This window comes from Rhinatrema bivittatum, chromosome 1, assembly GCF_901001135.1.
Source record: "Rhinatrema bivittatum chromosome 1, aRhiBiv1.1, whole genome shotgun sequence".
Classification (NCBI taxonomy): domain Eukaryota; kingdom Metazoa; phylum Chordata; class Amphibia; order Gymnophiona; family Rhinatrematidae; genus Rhinatrema; species Rhinatrema bivittatum.
Window position 1 is genome coordinate 550,301,924 of NC_042615.1, and position 24,085 is coordinate 550,326,008.

General features: G+C 43.5%; 1 protein-coding gene across 3 annotated transcripts in view; it reads right to left on the reverse strand.

The window, feature by feature from the left end:
* The window catches only part of LOC115099110 (guanine nucleotide-binding protein subunit alpha-14), a 389,345-nt gene that overhangs the window by 269,375 nt on the left and 95,885 nt on the right, over positions 1–24,085 (reverse strand). The window contains exon 1 of one of the 3 annotated variants that reach the window (XM_029616480.1): positions 15,245–15,303. The exons of 1 other annotated variant lie outside the window; for it this stretch is intronic. Coding sequence is in view for 1 of the 2 variants with exons in the window: in XM_029616473.1 (XP_029472333.1) it covers positions 15,373–15,388 (16 nt within the window). In the remaining variant the exon portion in view is untranslated. Of the gene's footprint in view, positions 1–15,244; positions 15,304–15,372; positions 15,467–24,085 lie in introns of those variants that run through there. One more of the 3 variants, XM_029616473.1, reaches the window with a different exon arrangement.

The window sequence follows — 24,085 nt, forward strand, 5'->3', positions numbered from 1 at the left end:
CATATGGAAGTAAGCAGGAAACATGGCCTATTTATACTTTCCATTTTGTGGTTGCTTTATAACCTCCAACTTTCATCTTTTGTTTTCTGCACCTCAGAGTACAGGATTAAAAAGTGTTTGGATGGCATCTTATGTCACCTGAGTGCCTTTTACCCATGTTTCATGATACCCTCCTGTTGACTATATTTCTTTGAAGTTTTTGAACAAAAAGTCCATCTGTATTTTATATTATTGATTAGTAAAGCCTCTGCCTTTGCTTCTCCCGTGGCCTTCCCCCGTTCCTTTCCCCCTATTCTAACCTCCCCACCCCTTCCCCTAACCTTTCCCCCCCAGCCCTACTCTAAACCCCCCCCCCCCCGACCTCTGTCTAACCTTTGCGCCTGCCTGCCTGCCGGCACGCGATCCTCCAACACAGCGGCAAATGGCCACTGTGCCGGAGGTCTCTGGCCCCACCCCTGTCCCGCCCTCGGACCGCCCCTTTTGTAAAGCCCAGGGACTTAGAGGCAGCCCGGGGCTTTGCGCGTGTCGCTGGGCCTTTATAAAATAGGCCCGGTTCGCGTAGGGCTTTTAAAATCTGCCCCTTTTTTTTCTAGATGCTGGACTATTCAAATCTTCGATTATTTTTTTCAGCAAAGAAGCCAGGCCTTCATTAATCAAAGAAAATGAGTTGAATTAAAAGGATGATTCATATAAGTACTTTATATATAGTTCAGTCTGGTATAATCATTTTGCAAAGATATATGTACAACCTCCTGAAGAAGCTATCAGTAAATAGCAAAATGGAGGCCTCAAACTGAAGAACTTTAAGAGTGACCACAGTATTTGCAACCACGCTGCAGCTTGGTTCCATGCGATCCGGTGAACTTCACTTTAAGCACAGTATTCTTACAAAAGTTTACCAGCTACAATGGTCTGGAACATATGAGAAAATGCACTTATGAGCCCCTTTGTGATGTGCTCCAGCGGATAATGTATTAACGACAGAGATTAAAAGATATTGAATACATAAGCAGAATAACTTCTAAGAACATCTTATAATATGCATGCATACCTCTGCTGATCGTTGACTGGAGTGATTACCTCTAAAGATTTTCCTATACAGTTGCCCCTGAGGCAGCTCTGCATAAGAGCAAAACTCGGCCAGAGTCGGGCAAGTTTTTCTAAGAATAAAGTTCTCTTTTATACACCGATCTTGTTTCTATAAGTACTTTATATACAGTTCAATCTGGTATAATCATTTTGCAAAGATATATGTACAACCTCCTGAAGAAGCTATCAGTAACTAGCAAAATGGAGGCCTCAAACTGGAGAACTTTACAGATATGAAACTTTGAGTTGTTTATGGTAATAAATTCACACACAGTCTGAACACAGACCAAGAATGTGTCCTGGGCTTATAGCTGTTTAAGCCCAGGACACATTCTTGGTCTATGTACAGACTGTGTGGGCATCCAGCATCGTATAAGATAAATAATATTTTGGTAAGGCGTTTATGTCAGTATTGATTAAAATTTCTTGTAGCCTGCTGACACAAGTGTAACAGGCAAACAAGTAGCTTGCTACTGTTTCAGTATGTGATGAACTGGCTTTTTCACCCTTACTATTTTTCTTAAATCTATTAGATTCAAAAGAGTCTTTTTATCTTTTCACAATTAAAGTCACTAAAGTAATGGGATTTGTTTGTTACACACACACACACACATTTAATATTTTTATATTCCGCAACATGCACATACAACTAATCAGTATAATCATCATCATAAACATAAAACAAACATGCAATATAAAATAAGTTAAGAACACAGTCACTAAAAGTAATATACAAATTCAATTAGCGTACACATTCCTAAAAAATGTAGCTAGTATATATACCCATACCTATATATACATACATGTACACACACTCACACATACACATATGTAAACCATCAACTATATAATAATTTTTGTTATTGGACTTCATGAAATTTATGGAGCTATATAGTCAATGGCAAAGAATAATTTTTAAGCACAGTAAAAATAATCCCCAGCTAATAAAAATTAAAGTAATGCATTCTAAATGGCATTAGAAAATGACAAGAACAAAAGGCTGGTAGTTTCTGCATTTATATTCTAAGAGATTCGGTAACATGGCAGATGTATGTAGGGTTGACTCAGTCACCATTCTTTTTTGAACTACCTCACTATCTTCCTTCCCCCAGAATCCTCTCCTGGGGATTTCTTCTCACATTGCAAATGTGCTCTGTGACCTGTCACTCAGGTATGCAAATGTGCATAACCATGGCTAGGAGTGCCATTTCTTTGGTCCCTGGCTAGTTATAGACTACCCAGGTCTATGTGCCCTTTTCTGAATATTAGTGGTGCAAGCTGGTGGCTCGGTGGTAGTGCTGCACGCTGCCATGCCAAGGACTTGGGTTTGATTCTCTGGTCCGGTCTTATGCCCCATGGGCTGACTCTGGACACGGCAGAGCCCTGGGGAGAGGAAATCCCAGTCATTGCACAACATTGTCAACTAACAGCTGAATTTAGGACTCATGAGGTCTGGGTAGCTGCAAATGGAGGTTCTTGGTATTGTAGGTCAAATACAGACTGGTTCTGATTGAGCTAGAAGCTGCCAGTACTCCCCCACCTCCAAAAAAAAGTCCATTAAGAGGATCTTCTTTCAAACCCCAGTACCACACTGTTTATGTAAGGTTAGCAATAAAGACGGTGACATGCTATTATTACCAGGGCAAAATCCCCATGGAGGGACATTTTTCCTTCCTTGGCTGAGTTAAATTTGAAGCAATTCTATTTCTACCTAGTCATATAAGAAATACAAAATATGTGATCTGGTCAAACAACAATAAAACAAGCATGGCCACGGAGAATGACTTTTGTTAAGGTTTAGCATCCAAGGTACAGTTTTTGCAAAACGCACCAGCTGTAAAGGCATGAAAAGGTGAAGAAGTCACGGATGGAGACCTTGATTAAAAGTAACAGTTACATTACAGCTCTTACACATGAACAGCTTCAAATTCAAAGATCTGCATTCCCGTTTTTTTTTAACTTGTTAGTTCTCTGTCCACTCTGTCTAGCTGTGTCGCTCGGTAGAAAACAACAAGATACGCCAAGGTAACAAACGTTTTGGGATGGGATCCGCTCATGCCTCGTCCTCTCTCTCTTCATACACTGGATGTTGCATGCGGCCCTCAGTCTGCACAGAACAAATGACGGGGCACTGTGTCCCTTCAGAAGCGCCACCCAGACTTGCAGGAGCTAAAACGCACTAAGAAACAACCCCTCTGGCCTGGAGCGGCGCACTCCTGGAGGATGCAGCCATGAGCCTTCCTTTCACATTTCCCCCACCGGTCCACACTTGCTCTTTTTCTGTCATGGTTTTCTTTTAATTTTTTTTTTAAACACTCCACTCTCTTCTTTTCTTACTGTTTCTGCCCTTTCTTGCTCTGCTCCAAGTTTCCCTTTTCCCAGCACATAAAGAGCGGCTCAGCTCTCTCTCTTTCACTCTTAGCGCTGCTCTTTCAGATCAGGCCCCAGCATGCTCAGAACCTCTGAGAGGCTTAAATACCGTAAGAATAAGAGCTTGTCTTTTTTTTTCAGCCTGGTTTCCTACAGGGAGAACGGTCATATAAAATGATGTCCGTGTGTCTGAATTCCACCCCCTTTCCTGCACCACCACCTTCCACCAACAACTTTTAAACCATTCATCCGGTTTCACTCCAATTTCTGCCACATTATTCATGTCCCCCTCCATGTTGGTGACACTTGGAATCCCTTCCTGTTTTTCTTTCCTAGTGGGAAACACGCCAGTTGAGTTCAACTGTAATCTCAGGTAGGTCAGAGCATTTTGAAAGCAATGGTTAGCAGAACTGTATGCAAATGTCCGAAAACAAAGAAGTCAACTCAGGTTACTCAGCAGCGTGAAACGTTCACATATCTCCTTGTTTCCAAGGAGCATAAAGAATGGATCTGAATCAGGCTCGCGATTCACAGATCAAATGTTGGTCAATCTACTCACTCGAATCTATCTTGGTGGGATTCATTTTAGCTTCCACAGCCCCCCCCCCCCCCCCCCGACGCGATGACAGTGTCTAAAGAGTTTGAAAAGCCCTGTCAATTAAACCATTTCCACAGTTAAAGATCTAAACTTTTTTTAAACTAAATTTTTTACTCCTTGTTAAATGTAACTTTACCTTATTCACTTCTCTTGTTAATTACTTTTATTTATTGCTTCAGTTATACCCTTGTTTTATGTAAACCGATCCGATATGGTTTTTTACTATGAAGGTCGGTATAAAAAAGTGTTAAATAAATAAATAAATAAATAAACAAACAAACCAGGGTGTGCTGACCCTTATCAAAATGAACATACAGGCATCAGGCAGATATATACGCATCACAAACACAGCGTGGACAGCTGAAAAATGAACTCTGGGAAGCAGAGCTTTTAAAATGGGGGGGGGGGGGCTTGCAGCTAAACCAAAAAAGACATCTTTTATTCCAAAGCACGCAAATAACAAATAAAACCTTTCAGAACAGAAATGAAGGAAGAAGGGAAGGATATGAATCAAGAAACAGACCAACTGACGTTCTAAAGAATCTGATCAATACTATCCTTTTAGGAAGGCAGATTCCTCAGAGCTCCATTCTCCAAAACCGGGGCAGGTTCGATGAGTTTGGTAAATAAAAAATAACGGCATCCTATGTGTCTGCGCATCCGTGGAAAGCGCATAAATCCTCGATATTCGGGCATTACAATATGCTTGAACCTTATTATCCCTTTTCAGGTGAGCAGGACTGCTTTCCTGATCTCGCCAACGTTTGAAATTGGGCGGAGGAAGCACGCAGAGTATGCGGCCACTATGAGGTCAGTTAAACTAAGTCCAAGAAGAAAAATATTTTCCTACAATTCATTAATCAACCTGCCTCATTTGCAACCAAAACCCTGGCATGACACAACTTCACAGGCATCAATGGGGGGGGAAACGAGTAAAAAAGAAACAGTTTTCATTTTTGGCGATAAATAATGCAATCATAATTACAAGGAAGATATGGAATGGTATATGGGAGTTAAGGAAGGGTCAAATAAATGTATGTGAAAAAGAAAAACGATCTTTTGCCTTGCCCTCAAACACTACACATCAAGGAAGACCATTCCCATTCATAGACATCACAGCATTCCACAGAGATGAAGCATCCTTCTCTTCTAAATCTCTCCTAGGGTAGCAGGTTCTGATACCTTTACATAGAACAATGCTGAGTACTCTAGTGCAGGAAAGACACAGAAACACAGGCCCAACTTCCTATTATGCTCATCATCTGATCAGAGGCAGGGGGGCTGAGGATCCTGCAGTACCCCTTGCAATTTCAGGGTTTTTTTTTAAGGGATATAACACCGTAAACACTGCCAAACCAAGCCAATCACATTTTTAATTGGTGAGGGAAGTTTGTATAGTTAACCTGTGGCTATGAGTACGAAAACCCAAATGATCGATCGATGTTTTTAAAGTACTTGGCAGGTTTTAATTTTAAACTTGTCCCTGTTCTATTTTTGCTGCCAGCTATGACTGTCGAAATATGATGCTCCTGCGTTTTCTGATACTTTTGTAGTGGCAGGTTACTGGCAATACAGTTCTCTTGTGGGTTAGGGTTATTTTATAAGTTTAAATGTCTTGAAAATGTGTTAGTTTTATCCAGAGCCACTCAGGCTCAGGAACTTTAGTTTTGAGAGATAAAGCTTATGATCCTGATAATGTTACTGTAATATCCCATATTTAAAGTTCTCATGTTAGGTTCTTATATTGCAAGGAGACTGCTTGGACGCACCGCAGAGGGAGGAGAAGGTGGCTTGGAATGCTACGAGAGAAGTTGCATTGTGTATGAGTGTGTGGTATTTGTGGTCTCTTGGAATGCTAAGACAGCAGTTGCACTGTGTATGAGTGTGTGGTGTTTGTGGTCTCTTGGAATGCTACGAGAGACGATGCATTGTGTATGAGTGTGTGGTGTTTGTGGTGGAATGCTACGAGAGACGATGCATTGTGTATGAGTGTGTGGTGTTTGTGGTGGAATGCTATGAGAGCAGTTGCATTGTGTATGAGTGTGTGGTATGGTATTTGTGGTGGAATGCTACGAGAGAAGTTGCATTGTGTATGAGTGTGTGGTGTTTGTGGTGGAATGCTAAGAGAGCAGTTGCATTGTGTATGAGTGTGTGGTATTTGTGGTCTCTTGGAATGCTATGAGAGACGATGCATTGTGTATGAGTATGTGGTGTTTGTGGTGGAATGCTAAGAGAGCAGTTGCATTGTGTATGAATGTGTGGTGTTTGTGGTGGAATGCTATGAGAGCAGTTGCATTGTGTATGAGTGTGTGGTGTTTGTGGTGGAATGCTAAGAGAGCAGTTGCATTGTGTATGAGTGTGTGGTGTTTGTGGTGGAATGCTAAGAGAGCAGTTGCATTGTGTATGAGTGTGTGGTGTTTGTGGTGGAATGCTAAGAGAGCAGTTGCATTGTGTATGAGTGTGTGGTGTCTGTGGTCTCTTGGAATGCTAAGAGAGCAGTTGCATTGTGTATGAGTGTGTGGTGTTTGTGGTGGAATGCTACGAGAGCAGTTGCATTGTGTATGAGTGTGTGGTGTTTGTGGTGGAATGCTAAGAGAGCAGTTGCATTGTGTATGAGTGTGTGGTGTTTGTGGTGGAATGCTATGAGAGCAGTTGCATTGTGTATGAGTGTGTGGTGTTTGTGGTGGAATGCTAAGAGAGCAGTTGCATTGTATATGAGTGTGTGGTGTTTGTGGTGGAATGCTAAGAGAGCAGTTGCATTGTGTATGAGTGTGTGGTGTTTGTGGTGGAATGCTATGAGAGAAGTTGCATTGTGTATGAGTGTGTAGTGTCTGTGGTCTCTTGGAATGCTAAGAGAGCAGTTGCATTGTGTATGAGTGTGTGGTGTTTGTGGTGGAATGCTACAAGAGAAGTTGCATTCTGTATGAGTGTGTGGTGTTTGTGGTGGAATGCTATGAGAGAAGTTGCATTGTGTATGAGTGGGTGGTGTTTGTGGTCTCTTGGAATTCTATGAGAGAAGTTGCATTGTGTATGAGTGTGTGGTGTTTCTATATAGTTGTAAGTGTGCAAGTGTCCCATGGGATAGTTAGACAGTGTAGATTTCTGCCTGCCCGCTTTGTGTGTACATTGCTCATTTTTGTCTGGCTAAATAATCCTGCCAACATATGCCATGTAAGTGAACATTTAATAATACTTAAAGGGGGGAATACAGTTAAATCATTTTTCAAGGTATAGGTACCTTGTTCCTGGCTTACATGGAATCTAAAAATGAGGTGGGAGGGTTACTATTACATTGAAGCAACATGAAATTATGTGCCTTATTGCGAACCGTTGTGACGGCAGCTAGCTTAACGACAGTATAGAAAAGATTTTAAATAAATAAATAAAAAATAGATAACATTTTTTATTTTCTAATACCTGTGCAGCAAAAGTGCTTATGAAGCATTTCCTGTTTTCCCTGCGAATCAGTATTTAATTAGGTACCTACCACATGAGGTTTGCAGTAAAAGTGACATCTCAGTGCAGAGCTCAGAGGGCTCAGTGCACACTCACCAATTTGGTATAGAGATTCTAACATTTCGATGTCACCTGGAAAATGCACTGCTAAATTATGACCATTACCACTGCAAACAGACACTGTTACTAAAATGATCACCTTAACCCAACTCACTATGAAAGGTACAGAGGTACACTGCAGAGATTTTATGATAAATATACCTATAAAAGATACTCTCCTAAGCAGTGAAGCACAGAGGAGCAATAGAAAGGCGAGCTACAGCAGAGTCATTATTCTTAAGTAATGTATTGCAATTTACTTAGTATTAAATGTAGTATTTGCAAGCCAGCTCTGCTCTACACTCATTTTACATATTAAAACGAGAAGAAAATTTGCATTTGCCACTTATAGAAATGTTATTCATTATCAACCACTTAAAAATGTTGTAGTTATTAAGTAGCTAGTTCAGTGGCGGTTCTATAATGAGGCAGGGTGAGGCGAACGCTTCAGGCGGCAGAATTTTAAGGCGGCAAAAAAATGCCCCTCTCAGAACGCCACTGTGGCACCCGCCTAACACTGCCTGCCCCTTCCACAGCTGCCGACCCAGGCCAGCGGCGGCAGAAGAGAGGCGTGATGCGGGCTGCCGCCGGAAGAAAGGAGTGGCGCCGAGAGCCACAGTGGCCCCGCAGCGGCTGAAGAGAGGAGGGTCACTGCTGCGGGCCGCCACAGGAGGCCAGGCCCGCAGCGGCTGAAGGGAGAAGGACTGAGGGTATGGTGGAGGTACTGGGAGGCGGGAGGGGCAGCGGGCTGATGATCGGCAGTTGCGCTTGGCGAGGAAGAAAGAGGCGCTCTAGCTCCCTCTCGTTCGCTTGTTCGTTCACCGCCTGTGGCGCGCACGCATGGGGGGGGGGTTTGAGCGCTCAAGATGGAAGGCAAACATTCACACATCCAAGACGGCGGTGGGGCAGGGGACGGATGGATGACAGAGGCACCACACTTGCTAGAAAAGCGGAGGTGGAGAGATGTTTCCATAGAGACGGACACTCGAGCTCCCTGTTCGCTTATGGGCTGAATCTTCAGGCTCCCCGCCCCGCCTCCCAGTAACCGCAAAGCCCGGAGCCAGTGTGGCCACTGCCCTCAGGGGCCACTGGAGTGGGCCACATCCACTCCCCGCCACTCTCGGAAACTCCTTCCACCATACCCTCAGCCGGCGGCGGCTGAAGAGAGAAGGTCGAGGAGGGCGACTTCTCATCCCTTGCCTCAAGCGGCAGATTGCCTTGAGCCACCCCTGAGCTAGATCATTGGTGTATGGATTAGAGGTGTCAAACTAATGCACCCTTTGTCTGAGAGACTGCTCCTGTTCATCTAGCATGGTAAGCATTGAAGCAACTCTCCATAAGATCTTACTTGCTTTTTAATGAAAGACTTTTTCTCTTCTAGTTGTTTGGTAGTAAGAGTTTCTTTACTAGCCCACATCAAAGGGCATGATTAGAAACAGAAGTGTTTATGCAGAATTGCCTGCACCAGCCATGCTTTCTGATTTGGGAACATGAAAGGATGTGAGGAAATTGGGGTTAGGAGTAGGAGTGGGAGGAAAGTGAGAAGATGGATGGGTGGGTGGGATTTTTGTGATTAAAAATTGTTTTATTGTTATGCTTTGGTAATGTTCATTATTTATAATTATATATATAATTATTTATAATAAAAACAGATTTAACATAAAATTGTTTTATTGTATTTATGTACTGGATTTATGTATATTTTATTTACATATTTAAAATATTTAAAGCCCATATAATCCAATGCAATTTGTTCTATGTGAGTAACAGTATAAATATGCATAATACAACATAAAAACAAACAATACTAGCATTCAATAAAAGCTCTTAAATCAGCAGTGGTAAAACAACAAAGTTCACCCTAGACCAAGTTAAAACCTGAGGCAAATAAAATGCTTTGCTTTTTGCAACCTTTATTATCTGACATAACTCAGACTTTATCTGGTAAGCCCATTCCATAAAACATTGTGTATAATGTGCATTTTTATTGTGTTTATTGTATGTTGAAGTTAGCCTCTTTGGGTCACTGCAAGAAAGACAGGTTATAAATCAAAGAATAGAACAGATTAAACACAACAGAGCAAACAACACCCTGAAGGCATAGATGGGGGCACCCTGGGATATATCCTGGCACTGACAGAGAGAAGAAGACAAGATGGCTGCATGATCCCAAGGCTTAGAAACAAAATTCCCAGAAAGAAAAAAATACCCTGCTATTTGTAACATCTACAAAGATAAGTGCATGCATAGCAGTATGCAAAGCTGTGCAGACTGTACTTCCCCTTTAAGCACACAAATTGTGATGGTCCTGATACCCCAGCACCTACATTTTGGTTTTTTTTTAATATCGACTGTGCTTCCTTCCTTTTTTTTTGCAGTCTGGTTTCAGAGGTCAAAATGAATTTGGGTGAATCAAGCTCTCAGTGTTTACTGTGTCAAAGGACATCTGGCTTTACAGCTTGGAAGCAAGCAAAGTCTGAAATACAAATTCTGAACAAACAGAAATGGAATCATTAATAGAAAGAATTTGAAAGTTAAGCTGAAATTTGCATGCATCAAAATTAGTAAAGGGCTCCCATCTGTCTGTAAAGGCCTAGCATCCATAGTTTGCCATTGTAATAAGCCTCGCTGAGCCTACCTAAGGTTTTTACTCGTGTTTTAGTGTGGTGGGGGGGTGTGGAGGCGCTAACCTTACCCAGGTATGCAATCAGGCTTTTAGCTGCGAAAAAACCTGCACCATAAAACCCGCAGGATGAGTAACATGGCTCCTGCTGACTGCAGGGCCTTATTAGTTATTACCCTGAAAGGCAAGGAGGTGCAGTAGCGGGGAGGCAGTCTAGTGCTCCTCGTTTTACTGCGGAAAACTGGAGGGGGCCCATCGGCTGCCAGCGGAACGGCCCTGCCAGAGGAGGTGAGGTCTTGCTGGGCATACATTTTAATTTTTAAGGCAAGATGGAAAGGGCTGGGAGGGGAAGGGGACCTACTGGATTGGACCTTGACTCGGATCCAGACTTGACCTGAAAGCTCCACTTGTTTTTTTTTTTTTAAGGTGCAATGGTTGAGACATGCCTGACTGACCCACTGGTTCTGGCCTGGCCCGGCCTGGTCCAGCCCACTCTGCCCAACCCAGCTCAGCCCAACCTGGCCACATCAGGCCAAGCTTAACTCGGGAAGTCGGGAAAATGTTTTTCCTTACTTTGGATCGGCATGCTAATAGACCACGAGTCAAAAAAGTGAAATTATTTTTTTCAGTTTAGCACTCTTTTTTCACTCCTGGTCTTATTTATATTTTTTACTTATTTATTTAGGCACCACAATAGATATATGTTCTAGTTCATATTCATATATATTCTTGGACATCCCAACAGTAAGGATCTAATCTAGATCATATTCATATATTTTTAGGACGACCCAACAGTAAATACAAATTCTAATGCTACTGACAATACACTTTACATCATTCACTAGTTATTGCTTTCTCTACTAATGTTATGTCTGCTACTGACATTAGTTTACTGCATCCTGCAGGGATCACATTTTTTTTTTTAAACACCTGCATTGATTAAAACCCATGTTAAAATCTACCTCCGATTTTAGCGCAGGTTTTATTACATTGACCCCATAGTGGACAATGGTGCACAGGCACCACCAATTTACAAGAGGGGTGTGCCATACGCCACCAATCTGAGATGCCAGTGTATCGCAGCAATCTCCTGCCAGCCACTTTACTGCTCCTGGTTCCCCCCCTCCCCCTCAACACGATTGCCTCCCCCCCCCCCCCCACTGCACCAATCAGCTTCCTGTTTCTTTCTTTAGGTGCCCGGTGTATCTGCAGAAGTGAGCGGAGACAGAGAGAGAGAGAGAGAGAGAGAGCTGCAACCAATAGCTTGTCTCCCTCCTTCTCCTCAACATTTGAGGACACTGCTCCTCATGGCAGGCTGCAGCTACTACCTCAGATTTAACCTTCATCCAGCACAGTGAATCCAGCAATCCCGTCTGACCTTTCCCTTCTGAGCCCTGAAGGCCGCTGGCAGCAGCATCCCTGACTCAGATCTGTGGCTCCCACTGCCTCGCTCAGGCCTCAACCCGATAACAGGGTACCTTGGCACCAGGCTGGGGGCCACTGGCACCCAATGTTTCCTCTCCTACCACTGGCTGCTGCAGATAAAGCATATTTTGAAATTAAATGATAATGGAAACCATCTTGGCAAGAATAGATGATGACAAATGAACATGTAGTGTACTGTTCTCTTTGACCCTGGACCCCCTTCCTGTTCTCAGCCCAACATCCCCCAGCTCCCCTCCCTTCTCCCTGCCCAGCATCCCCCTGACTGTCTCCTCCCTACCTGCCTAGTATCCTCTGATCTCATCAGGCTTATTACTGGGCTACTGGGCTATAAGGAAGGGGGGTAAGGCATAGCCAGTCATGTGGAGGGGTCTTTCCTTGATAACATGATCAGACTGCCCAGCCAAATTTGGGAGCAATGTAGGAGCTAAGGAGTGCTTGTGCCACTATTGTAGTGGCACAAGCACTGGCACCAACACCCTGATGGGGTGCACTGGTGCTCCCCTCCCCCTCCCAAGTTATGACACCCCAGGTGGCTGCCTCCCAACTGCCCTGGCTCCCCTCTCTATTCCCCCCTCCCTTCCTGCCCTGCATCCCCTCTGTCTGACCCTGTTCCCATCCCCCAGCCCGCTCCCCCATCCCCCCTTTCCCCTGTACCTTTGTGCCTGAAACCCTGAGAGAAGTTTGGATATAATTCTGTTACAGCATCTGAATTTTCTTGTTTTTCAGTCACATGGCAGCAGCAAAATTTCTGGTGCACCAACTTCAGCAGTCACCCTATACCCCTGTTCAGCTAAAGCTATCCAGCTAACTGTACCCCAAATAACCTTAAGGTTCGCTGGCTTACAGATTATTGATCTAAAAACGTTTCCAGTTCTACATCTTTTTACTTCTCTCCCTTTCTCCCATCCTGTTTATCCTTACCCCCAACAGCCAGCAGGAGAAAAGCAGCACTTCAGGTCTGCATCCTTCCCTGTTGACCTGGGCCAGACTTAACAGTTTCGACAGAGAATGATCACAGAGAACTACAATCTGCTTCCCATTTCAAGCCCAACCAGCAGAGAAAGAGGGAGCACAGCTCTTATCCTTCTTCCTCCTACTGGCCAGGGGGCCGACCAGCAGGCAGGGTGGGGTAAGAGAGGAACAGAGGGGATTGGAGGCTTCCTGTATTCTCATCCCGTGAATGTTGAATTATCTCAGGGCCAGCACATGAAGAGGAGCTGCAGAATGGCTTTTCTCCACAAAGGAACAGGCTGGCAGCAGCAGCAGAGGAGGAATGACCCTTGGACCCTGACTGCCTGGTCTGCATATGTTTGAATGTGTGTGTGTGAGGCTGCCTGGAATGAGTGTGAATAGGAGGCTGCCTGTGACAGGGATGTGTGTGTGTGTGTGTGTGTGTGTGTGTGTGTGTGTGAGAGAGAGAATGGGAGCCTGCCTGGGATGAATGTATGTGTGTGTATGTGTGTGTGTGTGTGTGTGAGAGAGTGGGAGCCTGCCTGGGATGAGTGTATGTGAGTGAATGGGAGCCTGCCTGGGATGAGTGTATGTGTGTGAATGAATGGGAACCTGCCTGGGATGAGTGTATGTGTGTGTGAGTGAATGGGAGCCTGCCTGGGATGAGTGTGTGTGTGTGTGAGTGAATGAGAACCTGCCTGGGATGAGTGTATGTGTGTGTGAGTGAATGGGAGCCTGCCTGGGATGAGTGTGTGTGTGTGAGTGAATGAGAACCTGCCTGGGATGAGTGTGTGTGTGTGAGTGAATGGGAACCTGCCTGGGATGAGTGTATGTGTGTGATTTAATGGGTGCTTGCCTGGGATGAATGTATGTGTGTGTGAATGGGAGTCTGCCTGGGGCGGGGGTGTGTGTGTGCATGGGAGCCTTCCTGGGATGAGCAGGGTGTGTGTGTGTGTGTGTTTGTGTGTGAGAATGGGAAGCTTGCCTGGGGGAAGGGAAGTGAATGGGAGCTTGTCTGGCTGGTGTGGGTGAAAATGGTAGCTTGTCTGGGTTGTGAGAGAGAAAATGAGGGGTGCAGATGGATTCCAACCTGCCAGCAGCTGACATGAAGATGAGGGCCTGGGGCTGCTGGTAGATCTCAACCAAAGAATAGCTGGAGACGCCAGCGGGTTTGTCTGAGAGGGAGCATATGTGTGTATGAGCTTGGTGTCTGTGTGTGTATATATAAGAAAGAAAGGAGAACGTTTGTGCATCCCACTCCCACTACTCCACGACAATATCAGGGTGATTGGAAATCAAAAGTTCCCAGGTATGGAAAGCATGAATTTTTAAAATCCTTTAGTTTTATTTTTTAGGTGTTATTTACTGTGTCTGCTGTTTTGTAATATTTTACTGGTGTTTGGGACATTTAAAAAAACTTGTATATGAGTTTTTAATTATTGATCTTTTAGTCATCAGCTTTTTTAAAATAATATTATTAGTATGTTTTTAGTATTATGATTATGTATTTATTTTATTTCTTGATTTTATTGCTTGATGTTTGAGGAATGGTGATGGTTCTGTTTTTTCACTGTTGCACTGCATAGAGAGTCAGTTTTTATTTGCGTGTTTTATGGTTGCTCTATTCTATCTTTGGTGATGGTATGTTTATGTTCTGTATGTCTGAATGAGGTGAGGCATTCTCTTAATAAGAAGTGTATTAGTGTTTTAGGGCTTTCGGAGGATCAAATCCACACCCAACACACATCACAACAGGCTTAATATCATATGGGTTCCAAATGTCTCCTTTGCAGGGATTTCTGGTTGGCATCACAGCAGTGCATGTAAATATAATGTAAATGATATTTTTACCTCAGTATACTGTACTGTGATATTTTTCATGTAAAATATAATTGCATAACTCTTAACTGTGTGTGTGGAATGGGGCGGGGGAGGGAGTTGTGCAAGGCTATAAGGTTCGCCTGGGGCATTAATACCCTTGCACCAGCCATGGGTTTGGGGGGTGGTGGTGTTAGTTTTTAAACTTTGTATCCCTGAAGGAAGCTGGGCTTTTTTTTTTTTTTTTAATGGGCTCGGGACAGAGAATGAATGGGGGAGGGGGGTGGAGCAGCACAGTAATTGTTCACAAAGGGCACCAGAAAAGCTAGCACCGGCCCTGTTGGTCACTGTGTGCAGTGGTGGGGGAGGGGGGTGGGGGGGAGAAATGAATCACTGATGGGGAAGAGAACGAGAGGCCCGACTGTCTGACCTTGCTCCCTTCTTTACAGCTGCATCATTTCCCTCTGGGACTGCCAAAACCTGCGGCAAGTGCCAGATTCTGCAGCCCTTGCTGCGCACACCTTGAGAAACCAAGGGCTGCGCTTACCAGCACAAAAAAGAAACAAATATATTTCAGTTGACAAAAAACATACAAGTCATTAACACAGCCCCTTTATTTTTTCGACGGTTCACTTCACTCCTAAGGCAAATAGGGGGTAAGTACTTGCAGTCTTGAAATGCTACTCGGCTTATTACTCTCACTTGTGTGGATGAAAGGAAATGAAAGCGCTCGTGAAGTAATCATCATCTGGTGCCCGTGCCGGCCACCAACCCCATACACTGAAAGTACTCACGCGGCACGCATAATCCACGTGAATACAGCAAACATCGACAGCAGAAGCGTGAACTCTGGGAAGAAGATACTTAACAACAAACTGCGCAGCCCTAATAATAATTAAAAAAAAAAAGGATAAGCATGTACTTGCAAGGTTTTTCATGTCACTTTAGAAAAAAGCTGCCCTTCGATTGGTCGCAGGGCTCGGCGGCGAGAGCGGCAGCAAACAAAGGTCCAAATTCCAACTCGGCTGTTTACGCTCAGCCGTGGACTCGGCGCGTGCTGAAGCTACTGCTTTACGGAGCCTGGACTCAACCTGGGAGCAGGGAGCAAACAGCAGCAGGAAGCAACTTTTCCTCCACCACCACCACCACCAGGAAGTACATTGTTGACTTAGGGTGGGAGGGGGACGGGGGAAGGAGAGGGAAGACCCAGAACCCTGAAGTCGGCAACGCAACCTTATGTTACATCACTATTACAATTATTACATCGGTTTAAGAGGTCGCAGTTCCACTTGCCATGTAAGGGATTTCAGAGTACTCTAAATACATTTTATTTTACTTGTACATTTTATGAATCACTTCCCAGCCTTTACATTAAAAACTTTCAAAGCGATGTACAAATTTACACAAAATACAACAGCATATTCATAAAACCGAAATGAAAAAAAAATAAACGTCTAACGCACATCAACAGAGCCATCTCTATCTGCACTACAGAGCTTCCCAGCCTTTTTTTTGTTGTTATTATTTTGTGGCATACTTTCAAGTCTAACCCCCTCTCCAGTTTAGGGGTAAATCCTTTAACTTTCTCCCACTCCGACACAGTCCAGGGAGCCCGGGACAGGGCTCTTCTTCCAACAGGGGAGGAGGACTAAATCCTCAAGGCCCAAGATGGCTGGGTAACTCTGTTTGTTGCCCTGAGGGGGGGGTAAGGTAACAGGGCTTTATGAGGTTCAAGGGCTGTGAGTGTCACTAAAGACTCTGGAGGCTCAAACTGAGTTTCCAAAATCATATCTTTACTTTTCTTAAATGCTGGAAATGGCACTTTCACAACAGTTCTTGTCTTGATAAGATGACATTTGCAGTTGTCCAATGTATCTGTGTAAGTGACTCTCAGTATCACCCCTTCTATGGTTTAGACCAGAGCTTTCCAAACTTTTCATGTTGGTGACACACTTTTTAGACAAACATAATTTCACGACACGGTAATTCAGTCTACTAGTAAACCAGAGGTTAAAGGTTAAACGAACGAAACATATTTTGACAATTTATGTATGTTTCCTTAAATATATACATAAATAAAATGTTTCACGACACAACCTATCTCATGAAAACCTTAAATTTATATTAAAAATATATATTCCAAGATTCATGTTGTTATAATTTATGAGAAACAATAATAAAACAAATTGTCTGTCCCCCACACACTCATCTCTCTCCTCCCCCCAGCACATGTCTGGCCCCCACACACTCATATCTCTCCCCCTCAAGCACATGTCTGTCCCCCCAGCACGTTTGCCCCCCACTCACTCATCTCTCTCCCCCCAGCACATGTCTGGCCCCCACACTCATGTACCTCGTCTTTTTGATTGTTGCCAGTTAAGTGCTTCACTCCCTTCCATGATCACCAGACACTGCTGCTTGCAGTCAGTACTCCTCATGGCCAGGCCTCATCGGCAGCAGCAGCCAATGCAAGGATGGCTGGGCTCGTTCCACCCACCAAGCCCCCCCAAAAAACGCGATTGACAGCAAAAATCACCCAATAATAAGCAACCCATAAACTGAAAAAAAAAAGTGAATCTCTAGAAAAAAAAAAGCCCAAACTCGCATTAGAGTTGACCAGGCTTGCGTGACACACCTGCACACTGCAGGCGACACACTAACGTGTCCCGACACACAGTTTGGAAAGCTCTGGTTTAGACAAACATGTAGGGTGTCCTTATATGGGATGAAAAACCCCTTCCAAAAATTCTGATTGGCAAAAGAATTACAATCTCTGCACAGTCTCCCTTAAGTATCTCTCTCCCAGGATGAAGACTCAGTTGGGTGCCCTCAGAATAGATATTTAGGTCTTACTCGCAGACCTCTTCAGTTGTCTCTATAGGATTTTTCTTAGGAAAAGTCCAGATAGCAGGGAATACAGCAGCTCCCTACAGATGTCCCCTCTTCAGGCAGGAAGGGTGGCCAAAAACTTCCTCCTCGGAACTTAGGAAAAAAGTTTTCACACAAAAGTAGAATTTCCAGAATTCTCCTGTAGAGGGTCACCATTAGGAGTCTTCCCTATCTCCTGATCTAACCTAGCTGGCAGAGACCCTGAATTTCTCCAGCCAGGGGTACCAGGGCTCTCACAGGAGAAAACCCCAAAAAGCAAAAACATCCAAAAATCTTAAACTAAAATAGAACCAACACGCAGGCAAGCACAGAGATCCCCTTCTCTCTAGGGTATTGGCCCAGGCTACGTAACCCAGTTTCCAAGCAAGGGAACAACTCAAGGAAAACACTCCTACTCTCTCTTAACTTTTAACCAAAATGCCACACCTAGACTTGCTGCAGCTGGCTTTTATAAGCAGCAGGGGGGGGGGGTGGCCATTCCAGCAGTCTCAGAGGAGGAGCTGTTCAGAGATGGAGCCCCCCTCCCTCCACTGCAGGTCCTATCCTAGCTCACAGGGTTCAAGACTAGGGCCTTATCATGATGATCCCACAGCAAACTAAACTTTTGCACAATTCTCAACCTCCCCTGCTCTTTCCACTGGCACTTTTTACCTGTGCGCCCCATCCTTCTGGCTTCGATCTGACATCCAAACACATGGGACAGTCGGTCCGAGATTACAGGGCCTCACGCATTCAGATATCAGATTGAAGCTGGTGGAGGAGACACGCACGGGTATGAAACGCTGCTTTTCTCCTGCCAGTGAGAAGGAGGGTAAAATTCCCAGAGTTGTGGTGATTGTATATGGGACACTTGTTCCCTTAAGTGCTACCAGTAAGCAAGCAGTTCTTTTCAGTGAGTGGGGGGGGGGGGGGGGGGGGGGGAAGTCTAGTGGACTTTCCTCATGGAAAATTCTAGTAATCTACTCGTAAAATATACCTTAAAGTGCATTCTTTAAATGTTGTTACCACAAAATAATTTTGGGGCTGACTACAAAAGCCTGGTTGGTATTTCTGGCATACAAGAGAATTAATTACATATCAGAAAAAGTCAAAATTAACCAACACAATCCAACTATTCCCAACATGTAAATTCTATGTGGGAGACGTATTCCAATCAGGGACTTTGAACTGTTCCAGGATATTTTAAACTGATGAGTTATTGATATTCTCTAGCTGTTTCCAATCTTTGGTATCTCTGATTTGCTTTTCTGGCTCAGTGTCTTCTTTTTTTTTTCTAATTCACTGCTCTTCTTTCTGTTCCCTTTTTTTGTTTTCCTTCTTTCTCTGGTCTTTATGCAACACATAATTAAGCTCTGGAATTCATTGCCAGAGGATGTGGTGAAAGCTATTAGTGTAGCTGTGTTTAAAAAAAGGTTTGGGCAAGTTTCTGGAAGAAAAGTCCATTAACCATTATTAAGGCAGAGTTGCTGAAATCCACTACTTATTCTTGGGATAAGCAGCTTAGGATCCTGCCAGGTACTTGTGACATAACTTGGCCACTGTTGGAAAAAGGATACCAGGCTTGATGGACCTTTGGTCTTACCCAGTATGGAAAGTCTTAGGTTCTTATGTTCTCTTTCCTTCAAAGTTGGCATTTTAATGCTTTCTCTTTCTTCAATCTTTTCTTACCTTGATGCTCTCCTTTCCTCATCTTCCTCCTCTTTCCTACTCTCTCCCCTCCTCTTTCCTCATTCACTTTCTCCCCCATTATCTCTCAGAATTCTCCCACCCCCAAATCCAAAATGTTTCTCTCTCTCACCATCCCGGCTCTTTCCTTTTCCAGTCCTCATTCAAGCTCTTCCCCATCACAGGTTCTTTCTCCCTCTATATCCATTCAATACATGGTCCTCTCTTCCTCTCCCTCCATCCTAGGTCCCCATCTCCCTCTCCTTTATCCAGTCAAGGCCCTAGACAAGCCTTCAGCCCATATACACACACACCCACCCCACAGTCCCAACCTCGACTCCTCCCCCAGCCCCCTGACAACAATTAAAATTATGCAATTATAACAGATTTTACATGAAAAAAAGACATTCAAAGTACAGTTTTATGAGGTAAAAATGTCACAGAGGCATGTAAACATAATAATCCAATTGGATTATGTCAACCAGAAAACCTTGCTAAAAGGCAAAAAAGACACTTGGTCCTCGCATGTTATGAGGCCTATTGTAGTGCAAGTTGGGTGCGGGCCTGGCAATTAAAAAGACACAGATTGGCTGAAACCTGAAGTTTGAATTTTTGAAATTTTTGTTTGAAATACAATCACCACCAATCCATATAAATATATAAAATATGGCAAAACTATAATTATCAAATATAATGGTTAATGTAGTAATAATCATCATAACAAGGCAGAACATTTTTGAAGTGTGCATTAATGTAGATAGGAATAATAAATATCCTGTAGAGACTGAAATTATAAATTGAAGCATTATAGAAAGCGTAAATTATGTACGTCACCCTACAAGAAGGGCCCAAAACCTGGATCCTTGTCATCTTAAGAGTGAACCTGGCCACCACACTCACCATACCAACATCACAAAACATTATTTTATTATTACCTATCCACAACTATAAATTATTATAAATGTAAAAAAACAACAGTTTGGAACAGCTGTCACATTCATTCTCTCGAGCTATCAAGTCAATGAAAAGATGAAAAATAATATCCCAGGGCCTTGCACGAGTACAACCCACAGGAAACCCACATCCAGCCCTTCCACAAGTAGAAAAACTGATCTCATATTGCAAAGATTGCTCAGCTGGTCATGAATCAGAACTGAACCCAAATTATGGCAGAGAAATAGTCATAGCATGGTGCTATGCTAGGTGCAAAAGCAGAAACATGTTGAAATATCAAGGCACAGTAAACCAAAATGTAGGATAATGAGGAATCCCACGGAAACACAATGTTCCAGCCTAGAGTACAAAAGATTTTTACTAGGCAGCCAAGGCTTGAGTTAAGTGACGCAGAACCAAAACTAGGACCTGAATCAAGATATATGATTATCGATAGCCAGTGTTTGTCCTGAAAATGCACACCACCCCATTTCCGATAAACCAAAACAAACCTACTATTCACATGAAAAACTTAAGAGAACTAAAAGAATGCATTGCGGTAGATTCTAGACGACGATGATAACATTTTACGCCCTCAAAGTTTCTACACAATTTAACTCCAAGGCGCCTTTCACCACACAAATACACTCAAAGAAGGAGCAGCTTTAATGCTCCTACAAACTTGAATCCTAAACAAAAACTTTGTGACAAAACAAGATCTGCTCTTAGCAAGGTATTTTCTTCAATGCTGAACTTATGGCAGGCAGATTTCAAGGAAACAGTGTGCGTATTTCTGAAATAACATTGAACCCATCAGATATAAACCTGCCTTTTTCAACTTGAGAGAAAGAAAATGCTCCCATTTGGGGCTGCATGCATATATTTATGCTAATTATATGCAAATCGTCTGCCCCCTGGGCAGAGAGTTCAACAGGTCTGCTTCGTCTACAGCGAGTCATGTGGAGCAGGTCCAATTGGTTATTGCTTAGCAAATTGGCACTGAATGAATGCAAGACAGTGCAGCTGTCTGTGAGGAATGGGTGACCTATTTCAGTTGCCCTTGTCGTTGGATATAGGGATTAGAAAGGCAGTCCCTGCTGAGCAAGCCACGTCTCTGGGGGCTGAGGTTAGATTCTGCTCTAGCATTAGAAAATCATGTGTCCCACCTACTACAGATTGCTTTTTTTATTTAATTTTTTTTAAGCTTCAGCAAGGGTGTCCCGTTCACCCATTTTTGGATTTTGCTTCGTTCAAAGTGGTCGTTCACGGCTATGTACTGTCACGCCTAGATTCTGCTGCAACGGCCTGCTTCCTGGTCTCCATTTCAGGCTAACACACAGACTTCGGAACATTGCAGTGACACCGATCTGGGAGCGCCCATGGAGGGAGTCCGCGCAGCCTTTGTTGCATCGCACGCATTGGCTAAAATTCTCTCTCTTGTGCACAGATTACTGAGGGGCATTTAATGAAGAAATTGTTAGTGACTTCCCGCCTAGACCGCTGTGGTCCTCTCAGATCTCTCACTTTTGGAGATTCCACCACGTAAAGAGATGAAGAAATCTAAACTGCAGTATAGGCCATTTTCTATTGCTGATCCATCACTCTGGGGAAAAGGCTCCCTCTGGATACTGGGATGGAATTGATTTACCTGACTTTCAGGAGAAACATGGCTCTGTCAGAAGCATAATGAATCCTACTGCAACAGCAGATGGACTCCATCTTTCATTCAGTCCTGTATGCTCATCTGGATTGTTTATATATCCTGTCCTTTGTTTTTTTTATTTTAGTTTTTATCATTCACCTTTTTAATCGTCCACTTTTAGTCGGGTAAGCGATATGGAAATATTTTTAATAAATAAGATTTTCATATTCTATGACTACAACTCGCAAGGTCAGACTTTTGATAAAAATGTGTGTTTGTATTCCTTACTCTCTTTGTACTCATGAACAGCTTTATGTAGCGCTTCCAGAACGGGAAGCTTTGATTCTGTTAAAGACTTCTGTGAAAGAATAACTAGAAACTCTGTATTTAAAGAAGGGCTGTTGCAATATGGATACTACTTTGACCACAAAGGTTTTGTGGGTCTCTGCTGGTTATGCAAATGATGTATAATGTCAAAAGGTTCCAATACGAGATGTGGTGGTAATTGCTAAAACACTTGGGGAACTGAAAGTCATATTCGGGAAATCATTCATTCAAACCAGTGATGGCGAACTGCAGTCCTCTAGTGCCACAAACAGGCCAGGCTTTCAGGATATCTACCATGAATATGCATGAGAAAGATCTGTATGCACAGTCTCCATTCTATGCAAATCTATCTCATGCGTATTCATGGTGGATATCCTGAAAACTTGGCCTGTTTGTGGCACTCGAAGACTGGAGTTCGCCATCATTGATCTTATCTGAGTGTAAAGTGATAGGAAAGGACTCTATAGCCACATTTTCTACTTAAAAACTTTCATCCAAAATTAGTGGCACAAAGGGCAGGACAATTCGATGTCCAGTGTTTTGAAAATTACAACTGAACTACTAAAGGGAAATCATGTCTCTGGACCATCCTCCAAAGTTAAGACATCTTTAGATACTTATTATTATTACATGTTTTAATCACTGCTACTGACAAGCTCACAGCTATCTACAATCCTGAATCAAACAAATTTCAATGAACAGAATCACATTAAAACAAATACAAATATTATTAAAATACTGGTAAGTGCATGCAAATTTGATATCTAGGTCACTGTGATAGGTATTTATAGAACCTGCCCCTAGATGGCTAACTTCCTTGTAAGAAAAATAAAATAACTAGCCCATAGGATGGGCTGCAATATATAAAAATGCTAAACCTGATGGATGCAAGTCCGAATGCAGTGCAAAAACCATGAGCCTAATGCTCTCAGAATTCTCTCCCATTCTGCATCTGTATGGGACAAAGCCTTTAAAAACGAAGTGCCTTGCATATTTCAAAGGAATGAGAATCCCTATGCCATTGCTTTTATTGATCTTAAAGTATCTGAAGAGGAATGTGGAAGGCCCCCAGAGTCTGGTTTTCTGCTCTCTAGGTCGTCTGGGACTGGGGATGTTGTGAAGGCAGGATTCCCAGCCCTGTTCTCCCCCACACCAGAAGGATTTCTAGTCATCACTCCAGGGTGGCCCACGACTGCAGGGTTCTGGATGGACTGGCACAGCAGCTGCCAGACTAGGGGGCCGATTCACTAACGCTTCCACAGCCCACTCCGTGTCAGTGGGAAAAGACCTTGATGAATTTGGCCTTAGGTTTGTTGAGAGGGGCGATACATTAGGCTCATGTTGCTAGGATCCCAGAACTGGTTCTGACTGAGCTGGAGATCCAAAGGAGCGCAGGAGGAAACTGCCAGGCCAACAAAAACCTCTGAAGAACCATTTCCCAGTAATTACATTTATCTCAGTTAATACTTCCTTTTTTTCTTCATTCACTGTCACTACCCAATCTGGTACTGGCAGCCATGCACCATGCTGAGAAGCTTGTAATGCCAAGTTTTCTTTCCTCTCTGATACTTTCAAGCACAAAAAATCAGAATCATGAGAGGGGAAGAAAAAGAAAGTTAAGAATAATCATTGCAATAAATCTAATTGTGGAAACATGCTTCAAACATTTGAAAATTAATAACGATATTTTAGAATACGGAGGCTCTTTTGTGAAACATTTTGTGTTAAACTCATAACCCAAATGTTAATTCTATCTTGATCATAAACTTTTAAGACTTTAAAATTAATTCCTCCACAACCGAGGTTCCAACCAGTGCTCCAAGGGAGAACCTCAGGCGGGCCACAAAATGTTGGCCCCCCCCTGTGGAGAAAAGATAGGAGTGTGTTGCAGCCTCCATCCTGCAGGGGGCAGAGTCTTCCTCTGGCTCTTCTCTCCTCCCCTCCCGCTGTGTCCCCTGCAGTATGGCCTTCCGCTGGCAGGAGGAGTCAGCGAGCGGCGCTCCGAACCTGCTGCTGCCTCCTTTGCCGGCTTCCCGCTGAAGTCGGAACCGCTTGGAGCCAACGGGGTCTCGCAAGACTACCAGGGACCCCCGTGCAGCTCTGACTTCAGCGGGAAGCTGGCAGAGGAGAAGGAAGCAGCAGGCAAGCATCACTGCTCAAATAATTCCTCTGGCAGGAT